Source organism: Chanos chanos, chromosome 7 (assembly GCF_902362185.1).
Source record: "Chanos chanos chromosome 7, fChaCha1.1, whole genome shotgun sequence".
Taxonomy (NCBI): Eukaryota; Metazoa; Chordata; class Actinopteri; order Gonorynchiformes; family Chanidae; genus Chanos; species Chanos chanos.
In genome coordinates this window covers 28,364,489-28,382,494 of record NC_044501.1, presented here as the reverse complement: position 1 = coordinate 28,382,494, position 18,006 = coordinate 28,364,489, and the positions used below count along the sequence as shown (strand labels likewise).

The 18,006-nt window shown below is 41.6% G+C and overlaps 1 protein-coding gene across 1 annotated transcript in view; it reads right to left on the bottom strand.

Annotated features, from left to right (window-relative positions):
• Window positions 1-17,947, bottom strand: part of tbc1d14 (TBC1 domain family, member 14) — a 36,680-nt gene extending 18,733 nt beyond the window's left edge. Inside the window, exons 1-4 of the mRNA XM_030779707.1 lie at window positions 17,909-17,947; window positions 17,359-17,524; window positions 11,445-12,204; window positions 2,546-2,672 (exon numbers count right to left, since the gene is read on the bottom strand). Coding sequence (XP_030635567.1) covers window positions 2,546-2,672; window positions 11,445-12,204; window positions 17,359-17,416 — 945 coding nt within the window. The 5' untranslated portion in view covers window positions 17,417-17,524; window positions 17,909-17,947. The remainder of the gene's footprint in view (window positions 1-2,545; window positions 2,673-11,444; window positions 12,205-17,358; window positions 17,525-17,908) is intronic.
• Window positions 17,948-18,006: the final 59 nt, after the last annotated feature.

Here is an 18,006-nt window from a genome sequence, read left to right as displayed (position 1 = left end):
GACAGGAAAAAGATGTCAAAGAACCACGGCAACAATAAACCAAACAAAAAAAACAAAACAAAACAGCTAAAGAAAACTAAACAAAACAAGAGCTTTGGGATGTGAAGTCTGGGACTCAGTGGTATTCTTTTGAAGTGTTGTCACGGTGACACAATGGCGCTGTAACTTAAGCCGGGCCACTCACCCTCCTTCGTCACGGATATGGTTACCGCGAGCGACAAGAGAGAGACAGGAGCAGGAAGTGTGTGTGGGTATCAGTGGACACTGAGTCCATCTGCCTAAGCAGGAGAAGCCAGACAACGCCGTCTGCTGAAACTCAACGGCCCAATTAAGTGTCATCAAGTCTGAATTAGAAACAACATTCTAGAATATTCTCTAATAACATTCTCATAGCAGGGACTTCTTTTCATTAAAAGCTACATAAAAAATTTAGGATGAAAGCAGATGCCTGTGTTGTTTTCACGAGGGTGATTCAATGGAATGGTAACTGATTTCTTTTTTTTTTTTTTTTTGAGAAATGGTAAATTCACTGAGAAAATATCCAGTAATATAGAATTTTTTTATAACGTCTGAAAGCCAGAAGTATGGGTGTAAACTATTTAAAATCCCTGAACGCAAAAATGAACACACATGTCATGTGATATTAATGATAACACATTCCAGCCCAGTTTTGCTTAAACTGCTTTTGTAATAACTTTTGCAATTTGTCAGGAGGCATTTCCCAGCTGACAGATGAGCTGGATGTAACCTCGCCATCAGGTTTAGAAAGTAATGGTGTCCACAAACACACACTGTCAAATACAAAAACCATTAGACAGCAAATCTTGCACTACACCTTCACTTTGCCCAAACACACTGGAAAGACCAACACGCTGTCAGTACATGCGCACACACGCATGCACGCACGCACACACATGCATGCACGCGCACACATCCTCACAAACACACACGAATATGTGATAAGGAGTCATATGGATAAAACACTTGCACAAAAAAAAGTACTATAAGAACAGAAAAAAACAATAAACTATTGACTGAGTAGAGTGAGATGTTGTCTAATCTGCTCAGACACGCGGATGTAGGGCAGAAACTCGAGTGAGCTGTGCTGTGTAATCTCTCCTTCCTCTTCACACAGGTACGAACACCAGGAAAACTGAGCTTCGTTACGGAATGCCAGGCAGGCAAAACTAGCCGAACGCCCATCTCAAAGACTATGATTTGAGCGGGTACGGTTCTCCAGTTCAGAACAAAGTACTAAACATAAAAATTTAAAATCAAACGAGTATATTTCATTTCTGTAGAGGATCATGTGCCTGATCAACGTCTCTCTACCAAACGACCAAGGAGAGTGGGCGACGAGGAACTCTGGTTGGTAGGAGCTGAGACAAGTTTTGACATTACAGTAGGAGAATGCTGATTGCGGTGAGTGGGGAATGAGACAGGGCAAGTATGGGAGAGAGATCTGTAGTTCAGTCTCTAAGACTCTAAGACAGTAATGACCTCCATTTCTCAGACAGAGCATCCAGGACTTCCACTGCTTAATTACAGGACAGAGCTCTGGGTTAATTACAAGGGCTGCCCAAGAGCCCAGTGCAAAGGTATGTAAAGAGAGTGTGTGTGTGTGTGTGTGTGTGTGTGTATCTGTGGGTGTTTGTGAGAGAGGGAGAAGTATGTTTCTCTGCTTGTGAGAGAGGGAGAGGTATGTTTCTCTGCTTCATCTCAGAGAAACACACCACACCGGAGGCATGTGACAGCGTTGCCAAAGCTCGAAATAAATCTAATGTCACGTCTCATTTCTTTTCTATGGGCCTTTGTGTGTCTGAGTGAAGTTACAAGACCTGCATGACTATTTTAGCAACAGGAGACGTCATCGCTGCGAGCTAAACACGAGCGTGGCAAAGTAAAACATCACAGTTTCCGGCCATCAGTTCAATCACAGCGATCACAGCGAGCCTACAGAACGCTCACAGACATCCTGTCCAGCCACATCCAGCTCCCACATTCAGCTGTGGACACACACATCTAAGGACGAAAATGCTGGAAGAAAACACCCCCAAAAACCATAATTTAAGATCACAGGGCACAAAGGCCACTTGTGTCACGGCCACAAAAACAAGCGTCAAATCTTTTGACGGAGAATTCCGACCCGATGGAGGACAATGAAAGGAGTGACAGTAAACGCAAAACAAACAAATAAACAAGCTCCGACGAGTCCTCTTACAGCCCAGTCCACAGGCTCTGACATTTCTACAGCCCGCTGTCATAGTTACACAGTCACATGACATGACCACGAGTTACTAGGGCCACTTTGCATGGTCTCTCTAATAAGCTGTGTCCGCCGAATAAATGAGACTAAGCAGCCTTCACCTAACACAAACTGCTAAGTGCTGGCTAATTTGCCGTGCTGAGAGGTGAGGCACAAGGAGGTCAAGAATGTCTAACCCTGAAATGACCTTTAGTTTAAAAAGGCCAAAAGGTCTGGTCACAGAGGGTTGAGATTTATAGTGTTTGCAAACCTGTGCGTGCATGTGTGTGTGGTTCCTACCTTCTGTATCTTTTTTGGGTCTTTGATGGAGCTTTCTTTCAGTGGCACTTTGCCAAACAGTTTCCAGCCTGGTTCTCTCTGTCCCTCCAAAGCTCTGCTGTCCTTCACTTTCTTAGCAAACAGACTCCTGAGGGAAACAGAGACATCAAAAGAGAGAGAGAGAGAGAGAAAGATTAACATACATGTTTACCCAGAAGGGCACACAAACCAGTGACTAAAAAAAAAGTCCTTCTGTGTTTCTGTGTGAGTGTTCAAATGTGGAAAAATGTATTTAAAGGGAGAGCACACAGAGCTGATGTGTACTTGTGTGATAAGAGCGTGAAGGAATGCCAAGCCTAAAGGCCAGGGTAGAGAGAGAAGCCTGTGAGTGGTTTAATTGTTAACCAAGAGAGGGGGCTTGAGATCCAGAGCTGGCCTCTGAGAACCAGTTCCCTCTGTTTCACATTGTAAGAGCTGAAACTTTCCCCACCTCCACTGAACTCAGACCACTGAGGGCTGACCTTCAACAGAACAATAGCCACCTGACTAAAGTATGTTTGTCCGCTAGGAGTTCATGCTAAGAGAGCTCGCGTAGAGATTTGAAATACTTTAGAAACAACTTGGATAAATCTGAATATCAGTCTTATCTATCTTTCAAAAATTGTATAAATATTCTTGGATTGTCTTTTTTTGACTGACATTATTTAGAAATATCATGCCACTTACACACACACACACACAATCTCTAGTTACATGAAAAATGCTTTGAGGTAGAACACAGCTCCTTAACAGATTTCTGGAACAAAACTCTTGTGTCTCCTTTAAAACTCTGAAACGTTTTTTCACCATAGATACCTGGCAACTCATGTATTTGCACTATATATCGAACCGAGAGTTCTTTACCTTCTTCAGTAGAATTTCCAAGTATACCACCACAGGTTTCTCAGTCACGATAAAACTTTTAAAAATATCACAAACGATTTCCATGGGGATATATTCGAGTCTAATTACCACGGACCAATTAGACGTATTCAAAATTCATGTGTCTAGCGACTCTCAGAATTTCGTCATTTAAAACCTGCCGCTGCAAAGCACGAGACTTTTTGCTACAGATTAGCCTTATGTCGGATCAGCTGCAGCGTATAACCGAAATGAGAGTCGGTTTTTAATAAAGGAAAGGTTGTGACTGAAGGGTGAACCTCTCTGACATAAAATGTATCAGCCAGAGACGGCTCATGTTACAAATGGCATCACTTTTCTCACTTCAGGGCACCTGCAAGATTTCAACAGTAGTTATCGGTTTTCGGCCTAGAAAACACAGGAAGACGTCAAAGTTAAAGAAATATGTTGTTCAAAAGGCAAATATGAGTCGTATTGATTTTCCCAGTAAATATGTTAAAAATATATATGGAAACAAAGATGCTTCTATATTTAAAATGTTTGCACATATATTCAGATTTGAAACATCGCTCAGTAACTACAGCTTATCTGAAATGCACGAATTCTGCAAAACAAACGTATCTGTCAGTGGAAATTTCTCTTGTCTCCGAACAAAATGTAAAAAATGTTTCCCCGTCTCAAATCTAAACAAAGATTTAAAACACTAGCATTCCCTACGAGCAGTCACTTGTAACCTGTTCGCTCACAATCTTCAAGAGTCTTTCTGTGACCTTTCACTTCAAATGGAGTTCAGAGCCATCATGTAATCAGCAGCGTAACTAGAAACACAAAGTTCACAAATAGCTCTGGCGTTTTATCGCTACGCATCCCTGCGTCGCGGGCAGGGCACCAGAGCGTCATCACTCTACTGCCGAAGCAAAAGTGCGCTGAGAATTCTCCAATTAATCTGTAATCCCGAGGTAGTATGACCGAGCAGGCGCACTGACCCGCCACGGCATTTGTCATACTGTCACAGGCGGACAGACGTCGACTGGAAATACGTTAGCAATCAGCTGTAAACAAGGTCCACCTTTCAAAGCAGTTAGCTTTAGTCATACAGGTTCACAAAACCAAATGTTTTCTTTTGTGGTTTAACAACAACAACAATAATAATCAAAAGATTTGTAATTGATGAATGCGTTTAATTCCGACGAGTGAATGCTGGGTTAGAATTGTAATGTACAATTATGTTTTCTGCAGGAATTAACGGGCTCAGAGTACGTTTGTACCTGACAGACAGTTGTCCACAATTGCGTTTTTTAACTTCATTTAAGATGTTTATTTGGTTAATTCCTTATTATATCTCCCTTTTTTTCTCTGCAGGGCATATCTAGCAGTTAATTGAAAGACTTGCTTTGACAGCTTGTTTTAATTGAATCTGAAGACCTGATTTCACTTTCATCACGTCGAATAGCCTACACGGTGAAGACTAAAAAGCTAAGAAGACAAGCTTTAGCTTTAATCTTAAACTCATTACAGTGACTGACAACACACAAAGCAAAGAGCAGTCCCAGTTTATCAGTAACATCAGTGTAATGGGTAATCTTTGTTGGAACCGAAGTCCACTTCTTGAATGAAATGTTCCACAAATGCCATCAAGACTAGTGGTGTACAAGAATATTGTACTGTATATGCTAGGAAGAAGACGGCCTAAAATCATAACTAAAATTATTACTTTTTTTCTCTTTCTTTCATTTTGTTATTGGAAATATTTCTATGGCATGCTGAAAACCTTGCTGACTATTTCTACTTTTAAGCAGTAAAGGTTCAAATTTCAAATAAAACTGCTATGCAAAATGTTTTTTTTTTTTTTAAATCTTTGTGCACCTGTGTATAACATTCTTGTTATATTTTTGCATACAATGTGGCATCATTCTACACTTTCCAGAGAGAGAGTGAGTGAGAGATGTAATTCCTACTGGAGATAACAACAGAACAGGATGTACACTCCTACAGCCAAAAAAAGAAGAAGAAGAAGAAGAAGAAGTAGCAGCGGAAAACAGATAGAATAAGATAAGCTCATACCACTTTACACTGACAGCTATGCCAACTTTTTCTCTAACCAGCCATTAAGCTACAGTGTGAATACATCCACGTGTGTATTCAGAGGTGTAGGGGTGTGTGCGTAGGTGTGTGTGTGTGTGAGAGAGAGAGAGAGAAAGTGAAAAACTATGCTAATTTTTCTTCATGCACTGTCAGAGCTTGCAAATACCTGCATCATGAATGCAAAAAAAAAAAAGCCTGCAGGCAGACGCTTTCAAAACCCTTTCCTAGAAGTGGATTCCAACAGCACATGTACCCACAGAGACATAAAGGACATATAACTTCAAATAAAAAAAGAAAAGAAAAGTTGTTTTAAAAAAGGTATAGCAAAAAACACACTGTACCAGAAAATTCAGCAAAATGAAAAGTGAACTTGAAGTGGTGGAAAGTTCAGAGAGGGAGAGAGAGAGAGAGACGGAAGACATAGAGGACTGAACGACAGTAACCTCTGAGAGAGAGAGAGAGAGAGAGATACAACAGTAAGGAACTAAAACGAGGAAGTGCATAGATCAACGCTGAGCATAAACATTTTTCTCTAAACTTTTTCCAGCTCTCTTTATCTTACTAAGTCACTGATGAAAGACTTCACCTGTCTCACTCATGCTCTCTCTCTCTCTTATACACACACATAACACTGCGGGGGAAAAAAAGAAAAGAAATCAAAAGAATCCTTCTAATCCCCATTATATTCAAACGTGGCTTAGCCATGCCACGGACATTAAACTGTGAGATGGGGAAAATGGAAGGTTTTCAACATTTGCCATCAAACATTTCATTTTGTACTGAGGAGGACATTGTGTTCACCTAGCTTTGAATGTTACGCCACTCTGAGAGATTGTTTAACTAAATCCTCTAGTCACAAACTCATCTGTCTTTAAGAAGCGCAGGAATTTCATATTCATTTAAAGAGCCTTTCCATGTCTTAATTCACACTGAATGAAGCTGGGCATGCAACCACACACACCGGTAAAAAATACAAATCTAAAACTATGTGATTCAAACTCTGATTATACTATTATGACCAGTAAGGGTTACTAGAAGACTTTAACTAAATACTACAAAACCAAAAACCCACATTCTCTCCCTATTTCCCACACACACGCACGTACACACACACACACACGCAAACAAATTAAAAGTGTGAGATACCAACAAAAACACACCTGTCAAACAGGAGAAGGAGAGGAGGTGCTGCCATGATCCAAATCCAAACCAATCTGAGCACTTCCAACAAAAAAAATCTCTCTGGCTTGAATAATTACAAAAGAAAAAATCTCTCCCCTCTCGCTCTCCTATACAGCTGGTAATCCAAAAAACACAAAGTGTTCTTCTCCCAAATGACAAGGGAAGACAGGGAGGAGGAGGAGAGAGAGAGAGAGAGAGAGAGAGAGAGAGAGAGAAAGCAGAAGGAACAACTCCTCACAAAGGAGCCGTTATTCTGACTGAGTTGGGGAGCTGAGAGTCAGTGCATTGCGAGGAGAGAGAGAGAGAGTGAGGGATGAGAGCAGAGCCGAGGAAAAACGGAGAGCTGGATGTTACGTAGTGTCAGCTCAAAGGTAAAAACGTGTTCTGTAAGAGAGAGATTTATCACACTCTGCTACATTTGCAAGTCACGGAATGTGACAGGGCGGAGCAAGACAAAGAGGTAAAGTAGAGAGAGAGAGAGAGAGAGAGAGAGAGAGAGAGAGAGGGAGGGAGAGAGAGAGAGAGAGAGAGAGAGAGAGAGAGGGAGGGAGAGAAAGAGAGAGAGGGAGGGAGAGAAAGAGAGAGAGAGGGAGAGAGAGAGAGAGGGAGGGAGAGGGAGAGAGAGAGAGAGAGAGAGAGAGGGAGAGGGAGGGAGGTAGGGAGAATGCGTGTGTGTGGGGGGGGGGTTCCTAGGTACTAGCACGTGCTTAAAACCTTGAACAAACTAAAACCACACACTCAGGATAAACAAGATGTCCCCCTGCCACACACACACACACACACACACACACACACACACACACACACACACACACACACAAACACAAGGTCAGTCTTCATTAACACCAGCACTTGACTGAATAATCTGCAGGTCCTGAACTGTTTTATATATGTGTCTCTATAAACGTGTCTGGGTAAACCCCCCTTCCCAACCACTGTAAAACAACCCTCTGTAAACTAAAACGGACAACAGGTGCTAAAACAATCAGGCATTTCCCCCAAATTCCCCCAAATCTCCTTCAAAACCATCTGCAATCAGGCTGAAAACTTGAAGTTTCAAGTCCTTAAACCCTGTCATTAACCTTACACACAAGAAGAAAAGACCATCACGGACTTCGGGTCAGCAGGTGAAGGAGTACTGGGTCTCAGAACAGAGAGCAGAAGGGTTCTTATCTACTCTCTGTATCCAGTCTGACAAGTGTGTTTTAATGTGAATCCAAAGAGAAAAGGAGAGATGCTGAGAAAGAGAACTCTAACAGAGAGAACAGAGCCGGGGCACAATTACACCTAACTCTGAATATCTTAAGATCTCTAAAAAACTCATCAGCACTATACTGCATATTTTTATATGCCATACTCGTTTCCTCAGAAACGCAACAGAACTGAGATTTGCCGTGAATGCCCAAATAAACAGCTTTGAATTATAGAAAAAAAAAAAAACAGGGAAGTGGAAACTAGTTTGAAGAAACAGCAAAGCCAAGCTACTTAGGAATATGAAGTGTCGACACGGATATGAAACCCAGTCTGGAAAAATGTCACGTTATCAGACCACACTGCAAATATAATTACATTTCAAAGATTCTTCGGAAGCCAAAACTGAAATTGAGCACATAGCAATGATGGACTCTGATACACACACAACGTACCAGCAGAGAGACTAAGCAGTGATACTGCCCTGTGAGTGTGTGCATGTGTGTATATACGTGTGTTTGTGTGTGTGCGCGTGCGCATGTGTGCGTGTGTTCTGTGGACTCTATTCAAAAGACCAGACTGACTTGGCAGACACTCATATGTTGACTGACAACAATGGACAGGGTGATATTACATCACAGCAAAGCCAGGATTTCCATCAAAATCCAACCCCTGCCAATGGTCAGATATTATCACAGGATGACGTTTTTTTTTCTCTATGTGTGTGTGTGTGTGTTTGTGTATTATTGCAGGGTAAACTAAACACTTCCCACTCTGCTCTCCCAGAATAGCAGATTGTGTTTGGGAGAACAGACGAGCACAAACAGACTTTGTTCATATCCCTCCATCTGCTAGACTTGGAAGTATGTTTTGAGAGAGAGAGAGAGAGAGAGAGAGAGAACGAAAGAAAGAAGGAAAGAAAGGGAGAGAGAGAGAGAGAGAGAGAGAGACAGAACGAAAGACAGAAAGAAAGAAAGGGAGAGAGAGAGAGAGAGAGAGAGAGAGAGAGAGAGAGAGAGAGACATATAAGACCTCTGCAGTGCAATAAATGAAAGGGTGTCTGTTTTCCTCAGGGGCACATTTTCCAGAGGTACATCTCTTGTCCCATCTTTCTTATGTAGTGAAGCTGCTCTCAGATTTCCCATGGTCCAGTGCCAGGACATAAATGTCAGACACAAGATCCCTGATACCTGGCTTTGGTAAAGGACCCCAGTTTTCACTTCTCAGCCACATAAAGTTTCAGCAGAGTGTCCAGCGGAGGACATGTCAACAAAAGCCTGTCGATTTTTTCAGCTCAGTCGGCTTTGTGTCAATGGTGAGTGTTCACAGAGTGTTTACTGCGTGTGCTTGTGTACGGTTTTTAAGAACACACTCACTCACTCTCTCTCTCCCTCTGTATGTGTGTGTGTGCGCGTTTATCTTTTTCCCACAAGTGTAAATGGAGTGCAACCGTCTCTTGTCTGTACATGTTCCGATATCATGGGCCAAAATGCCTTTCCCACAGAGTCACTGTCAAACCGTATCATCATCCTCACCATCTTCATCACGACACACACACACACACACACACACACACACACACAGCCCTGTCATTTGTTTTCTGCATAACAACAAACTCGCACAAAACGTTAATTATTCAACCCCAATGCCTCTGCCTCTTTGAATCGACTCGCTTTTTTGTCTCCTGAAATTTGTCCTGTGTCTCCCTACACACACACACACACACACACACACACATATATATACACATACACAGACATAGAGAGAGAGAGCTAGACAGATAGATGGACAGACAGACAGACAGATACATAGATAGATAGATAGATAGATAGATGGATAGGTGGAGGGATGGATACATAAATAGAAAGGTAACACACACACACATACATACATATATATATATATATATATATATATATATATATATTATAATCATTATATAACTCTACATAAACAAATTCACACAGGTAAAAAATAAAAGGCCCTGGAAAGAGTGTGATTTGAGTAAGATTAATGGTGCTTGAAAATCAAATGATGCGTTCTCAATAGAAACACCACAGTATCAATGATATCTAACAGGATGGGCGAGGTGCACCATTCAGTGTGTTTGTACTCTTTTTTATGAGTGTGTGTGTGTGTGTGTGTGTGTGTGTGTGTGTGTGTGTGCGCGCGCGTGGGGTGGCAGGCGTGTCACTAATGAGTTCTGCTTAAGTGTGTTTCGTGTGGAGAGGCTTGTCCTTTATGAATGTTGTTGACTTTAAACGACACTTGTTTGAGTGGCTAAGTCAAATCGAGTTGCTTTCACATTAACCTTTCACATTACTTTTAAATGAATCTACTTCTTGTTCAGAAATTCACTCGCGGTTCACTCTTCTCTGTTTTCTAAAATGTTTAATATATCATTCCATTCACTTAACTTTTGTTTACATTGTTTCTCAGACCAACAAGAGCCTGCTTCAGTTTAACAGCTGCAGTATCACTCTGCAAACAGATGTCAGGGATTTTGTTTCCATTATACAATATGACATTCATTTGAATCTTAAAAGAAAGCAAACCACACCTATTCCATAACAAAGCTGTCATGTCAATCTGCCCCTCAGTCATTCAAACAGTGATAAATAAACTAGTTCCCACACGCTGTGTTCACTCTACAGCTAAATACTGTTGTCAATCCACATTTTAGTGCTTTCTACAATCACGTCCACACTTGGTACGATAACAAACGTGAGTGATAGCTCTGACAATATACCTTGCTGCAAGCAGGTAGCAATAACTGAAAGCGACTCTAATTTATATGTAAATAGCTTAGCTGCGCATGCCGCTTAAAACAACTGGAGTTAAACTACGGGAGTAGTTTACATGTAGTAATCAACAACGCATCTTGTTAAGCCTGAATAAGAGACATTTAAAGGGTCAAATTAATCTAAGACAGAGACAAGACAAAATTTCAGTCCATGTGCAGTATGCAGTGTACAGTGGTCAGTAAAAAGCAAAACCTATCCATCTCCAGGAAACCGGAGGCTGACAGATTTATGACGGAACTAGAGTTTTTACAGCTGTGTAAAACCCCTCAGTGTTTGTTTAACCTCCAGTTCAGGCGGCCTTGCCCTCTCTAAAACGTGTTGTATGTACAGCTATCGAACGGGAGCAACTGCTTTTCATGGCTTTGGTTCTCATGCATTAAGAGGATAATGTAAACAGCCTAAATCCTCACCTCTGGTGTCACAGAAGGTAACAGGTGGATGAAAGTGGAGGTGTATTGAAAAGTATTGCTCTGTCAGGGACCAAAACAATTTCGACTTCAATATTTAAATGTGTTAAAAGGTTGACTCCTAAAGACAATAAGGAGGATGTCCCACAATGTATTTGGCTGTGTATACTCCATAGCCTGAGAAAAACATGCACATTCAAATAGTGTAAGTAAGAACATTTACGGTAAAACAGGAAAAAACTCAGTCACTGAAACCAAGTTAACGTAATTAATTAGGTTTCTGTGAATGGTGAACTTAGATAAAACCATGCAGTCTCATACAGTGGTGATTCTAAAAGTACGTCACGGTACCTGTTGAAGAAGCTGGCCAGTGGACTCAGACGTTTCGGCCTGACCTCCTCCTGGGGCGTGACCCCTACCGGCTGTCGCTGAGGGCTCCAGAGCTCACTGTGATCGAGGGGTGAGGACAGCGCGATGTCAGAGAAGTGGGCGGAGTCATCCGTCTCCAGGGTGACGATGGCGCTGGACTCAGAGGTAACCATGAAGTCCAGGATGTCCTCATTGCTGACGGACAGCGTGGCTGAGAGTTCTGTGCTAAGGCTGGACACGCTGCACACGGAAATGTCGTCACTGCGGTTCAGTGTCCCCGTCACGCCCATAACCCCACCCCCTCCCCCTCCCCCTCCACCCCCTCGTCCATGAGGACCACTGGGGCTGAAGAGTCGGACCGTGTCAAAGCCGCTCCGGGGGAACGTGGAGGACTTTCGGAGGGAGCTGTCCGTAGGCTCGAGGGTCAGCGTTGCGGGGCAGTCGTCCAGCTGGGTGCCCAGGGACGGCTCTCCAATGGCAGGTCGGACGTGAATGTGCTCTGGGGGGTTGATCTCCAGGGTGGGGATGCCGGAGTCCTGAGAGGTCTGGCTGCTCCGGTCCTCCTCATCGAAGGGGGCGCCAGAGAGCACAGAGGGTTTGTAGCTAGGGATTGAGGGGTGAGTCCTGGGATCAGTGGGTGTGCTGTAGTGATGAGCATTGTGATTATGGATAACTGGTCCAGGGACAGGAGAACTGTGATGAAAGGCACTGCCGTTTTCCATTGCAGCACAGCCTGAGGAACCTGAATGAAGATATAACATGAAATATTATTATATCATTAATTTCTGAATGAAGATATAACATGAGTTAGACCGAATAGAGTTACAGGTTATGTACAATGGCTTCTCCCATTTCTCACAGACTGCCTGTATGCATACACACACACAAATAGAGAAGTTTGTTCTGAGGGGATGGTGACTGATCTAATCATAAATGCCTGCTGATGAGTTCCGTGATTGTTGCGGGAAGACCTCTTTAAACAGTATTTACTAATTCCCCTCAGATAAGGATCAGAGGCCGACTTCCCGAGTGGCTTTAATTCTGCTCACGCAGAGAAAGCTCACCTAGAAACCAAGAGATGTGTTAACGCACCCACACCGCCCTACCCCAGTCACACACCCACCACATCCCACCTCCCAGCCCAAAAAATATCACAAGCTCTTCATGATTCACAAGATAACAGGAACAAAAGAGCAGAAAAAGGAGAAATAAAAAGGGGTCAGAGAGGGTAATGAGATGAAAGAGGATCTCAGAACTAACTGGGTTGAAACCAAATCTTAAAACCGGCCTGCAATCCGAGGACCTGCAGGTCCAAGGCTGAAAAGCTGTACAGAGAGTCTGGCTTCATTACATTTAAATGGGAAATATACAGCGCAAAGTATTCTTTTGACTTTCCTCTGTCAGATAATCTGTGTCAAATTTAGAAACACAGCACAAGGTATGCAGCAAAAAACACATTCTGTGACATTTAATATGCAGGTCAAATCGGCAGCCAAACAGTTTATCTGCCTAATCTCTTGCTCTCTGCTACTGAAACATACAAAACCCGGGGTATTTTGATCCCTTTTTCCACAGAACCATTTGCAAAAAATCAGAAGTATTCACAACAGTAAAACAGGGGGTGGCTTTAAATCCACACAGATTACGACAGTCTCTGAAGGAGATATCAGGACATTTTAGGATGTTCATCCCATGTTCCAGTGGTAGCTATAGATATAATAACTGCAAGCTAAAAATCTATACTCTCCATCTTTGAGTTAATCATCAATTTATCAAATTACCATCTCCTTTTGTTTTGACAGTGTGTGAAACGTGGGGTTCATACTGTGAATGTGTGTGTGTGTGAGGTCTAAAGCTGGTGGTCTCTGGATTGGATTGAAGGGACAAAGGGTTGGTGGTTGGAGGGGGGGGGGGCAGAAGGTGCCAAAAGTTGTAGTGTAAGAAGAATGAAACTTATAGTTCATGGGTGGTACTGATGGGCAGGCAAACAACTGCAAATGAAAAGGCACTCAAAATAAAAACACCAACTGAAGACAATAAAAACCATTCAAACTGTGAAAATCATGACTAATTCACACACACACACACATACACACACACACACACACACTCAATGCTGTCAGTCTTAATATTCCTTTTCAGAGACAATGAAAGGCTGAAGGGTGAAGCCATGGTAGGCGCAGTAAAGTGAAAAAAGGAGAAAACTCTAATATCTCTGTTACTGATCAAACTGAGAATCCAGTCTAGATCTAGATCTAAGGTCTTTAAATCAGTTATTCACTCAGATGGGCTGTTAATTAAAACTGAAAGCAGTAAGTAACCACTCCTGCTGAGATACTAAGACCTTTATAGGTCACAAGTTCACAGTTCTACTTAATAATAAGATTCTAATTCCTTTTCCCATTTTAGGGCCAAAATTACCTGGACACATTTTTAAGAGTGTGTTTTTGGAATGAGTCATGATTTAAAAAACAAACAAACAAACAAACAAAAAAACCCCAGAAGCTAACTGCTAAGTTTCTGACATAAGACACAAATTGTCTTGAACCGTTTGAATTGAGTAAGCTCTTTTGAAATGACTTGCTCCACTGTCACAATGTTGAAAGGACCAAACCACATGATTCCACCCATATAGGAAAATCTACACACACACCTCTCAAAAACAGTTGTCAAAGTCTCCACAGTGAGTCTCTACAGAGGTCAGAGAGCCTGCAGGTGAGAGCACAAAACACGAGGAAGGAGAAAAAAGTCAAAAGATACACAGCAGTCTAAGTCTAGTCTGAAAACAGTTCACACATTTTCTAAGAAGAAGACAGACTGTAACAGCTGAATTAAAGACAGGCAGAGGCTAACGGTTAGGGTTTCCCCATTTCTTTAACACCAGTATCTAATCTCAAGCCAAGCCACTTAATGTCGTCACGGAGACTACTACCACGTCCATTCTGCAGTCTTACATATGTGCTAGCAAGGGCGTGAATAAAGATATCCGAAAACCGTGCAGACTGAGTCATACCAGTGGTGCACCACTTGCTACTAGGTACTGGGCATATAGCATGTTTCAAACCAGTACAACAGTGAAACAGTTTCAGTGCTCGAACACACTGTGGAATGACTGTGGTGCTACGTCCTAGATTCTAATAACCTCACTGCACAATGAAATGTGAATGCAAACAGCTCACACACAACGTGACACTGCAGCTAGTGAGTGAGTGCTGTGAATACTGGGCTCAGTTGGATGAGAAAATTCTAGAATGAGCGGCGCAGAAAGCACTGCGATTGGCGAGATCAGGCAGCTGCAGAAAAAGGACAACTGTTTAATCTAAGATAAAGAGCATGATGCCTTCTCAGCTCTGAGTGTTAAGGCTACTCATTTTCAAAGCTTTGCGGTCTAGCAACGCTCGAGAGAAAATGGAAATGAGGTGCAAAAAATAAAAAAAAAGAGGAGGAGATACACAGTTGGACATCTTTGATTAGCAGTGTTGGATGAAGTAAGAACAGACAGTTATACATACTGTAAGTATAGTAACGTATGCCATGTACCAATACACAGTTATACACATTGTAACTATAGTAACATATGTAATGTAACAATACCCAATTATACATATGTAACTACAGTAATGTATGTCATGTAACAACACGATTATAGAAAATGTAACTATAGTAACATAAACTATGTAACAACATACAGTTATACATATTGTCACTACAGTGATGTATGCCATGGAACAGCACACAATTATACATACGGTAACTATAGTAACATATACCATGCAACAATACACAAATATACATATTGTAACTATGCCACATCACGTCCTGCTAGACCCCTGACCTAGGGAACAACAGGTCCCATCAAAAGAGAGGGGGAAAAATGGCCTTTGGCAGTGACATAGACCAACAACTAGAAAACCGATTCTAAATAGGGCAAGACAGGCAAAATGCCGTGGCTAATCCTTAATTACACAATAAAAGAAAATGAAACAAAATATAACTTAAATTTGTCTCGGATTTCCGTTGTTTAATTCCGAAACAAGGAGACAAGATCATCAAATTAGCCTTGAAATTGCATTCATTTTACCCCAACAAAACTGTAAAATCAAATAAAATGATTATGCCAGGAGACCTCGGTTCATATCTGGAGTCTGACCCCATGACTGCAGAAGTTAAGTTCAAGCCAGCTCACAGGGTAGCCATGTGACTCTACACGGACTTTGGCCGGGTAGGCCGGATAAAAACAGCCAAGCTGCGCTCCTAAACTGCAGCACTAACGAAACAGATGCTCGGCTCTTTAAATCAACATCCACCACGCGCTCCCGTCTTACCGTCACCCCGGCAGAAAGTCAACACTGGTTACTGTGGCAACTTGACATTAATCACCCTAATGATCTCCCGCAGAGTTACGATTCCAGGTTCTAATTTCGCCCCCCCCCCCCCCCAATTCTTTTCCTTTTATGCCTCTGGAATGTTTTTAATAAAATACCATATTTCTGAAGTCACATAATGGAATGAACAAATAAATTAAACGTAAGTAGGCCTATACTCCTTTCCCTTCACACTACAACAGAGCATCAAATAATCACTATTCACTTCTCTGTTCAGGCAGAAGGTGGAATAGAGGTGTATGGTTTCACTTCCCTGGCGGGCAGTTCTTCCCCGCTCTGATCAGCTAGCCAAGCATTCACCATACAAACAGCAAATATACAGCCAATCAAGGTCAACATACCACATCTCCTGTCTCACAAAACACAGCCATACACAAAGAAAGGTAAGTAACCACCTACCAGCTGCCAATGAACCTTTATCCGCATTTTTACGGTAGGTTTTATTACAGTGACTAATCAAGTCACTGCTTACCGGACATAACACAGAATAGCACGCTTTAGCTCATTATAATATATTAGAATGGAGAGAGTATAGAGGTATACCTGTATGTGGAGACCAGTATAGCAGAAGTAAAACTGATTTTTAAGATGTGTATAATGCATTTTACAGCATCAGAGCTGTTGTTAATCTCAACGAGTTCAGACCTGTCCTTCTTAGCAGCTCGCATCTCAAGAGACTCTGTTTCTCTCTCTTTCTCTTTCTGCTTCTTTTCTGTCTGTCTTTCTGTCCCTCTCTATCTCTCTCTAGCATACAGGCAGTATTTTAATGTGTATAGTCTTTACTTTAACAGATGTTTGTAAACATATTCTGCGATTATAACAAGCAGTTTTTGTTTTAATCATCATCATCATCATCATCTTATTCAGAAGCAATGGAATGATTATATGACTACATAAAAAAAACACATTTCTGTCAACAGTTAAAGCATATATTCCCCATCTACAAATGAAATACTATCATTATCCTATTTTGCTTTTAAAATTGTATAATCTTATATTTTGTAGTTTTTCAAATGGATAGATTAAAAACCGTCCATCCAAGAAGTGGACAGGAAAATCCAGTTCTATAGTTATACTGGACACAAAAGCTGTTTCACCCACATCAGGGCAATGACAATTGCCTTTACAGTGTTAAACTGAGTCAGAGTGAAATTGACAGGTTACATTATTACTGCTTCAGTTTTGTCATTTAAGGATGTTTTTCCCACTGATTGTGTTTTATGTCACTGCTCTAGTAGTTTAGCTTGATTAACAGGTCAACAGCAGTTGTGCAAACCTAAGGCAATAAACATACAAGTCCCTTTGAAGGCACAGAGAGAGAGAGAAACTTTAAAAACAATAGTGTTCAGAAACATTAAAGTTCGTGGAAAGGGATATTTTATTAATCATTATTTACTCCGAAAAGCATTCAGCCAATATTAAGCACGTGTGTGTGTGTGAGGTGGAAATTTTGCTTATCCTACACTTGTTGCGCGCGCTGGACAATGTCCTTCAGAAGTAACACAACCTACCATCTTTAGCGGCACTGTCTCCGCTCCGTTCGTATGGATCATCAGAGAGATGTGCCATGTTGATGCTACAGGTAGGATACCAGTTCTGCGTGTAGCTCCGGACCCCTCCTGCGCTCCATGACGACGCGCCTTCAGGCTCTTTCTCCACTCAAGCGTCACAGCGCTTCTTTGAAATGCAAGGAAATATTTTTTTCCCGTTTAAACCAAGCATATCATAAAAGCAAAAACATTAAAAGGATCAGTTATAGTTGACATAGTCATATCAACACATAAACGTATTAAGCATTACAGCATTACAAAATGTTTTTTTTTTTCCGGCGCTGGGCTATGAAGTATCACTACAATAAGTTAGCAAGTGCCTTCTGTTCTTTCGCGTGATGGGTGACGTTTACAGTTTCAACAAGCTAAACAACTAAAGGATAAACAGTAACGGGAAGTTGCCATGTCACATTATAGCGAACAATAGCCTAAAAGTGACAACGATTAACTTAGATTTAAAAAATTTGAAAGGAGTAAGTTTATCCAGGTTTAATACAATAAAACACGGTACCTGTTTCGATGCTTCCGACGCCATTTTAAAACAAACTCACCGACGTAGAGAGCAAGGTAATCGAGCCAAGAAATACTTGCATCGATGGGTTCACCTGT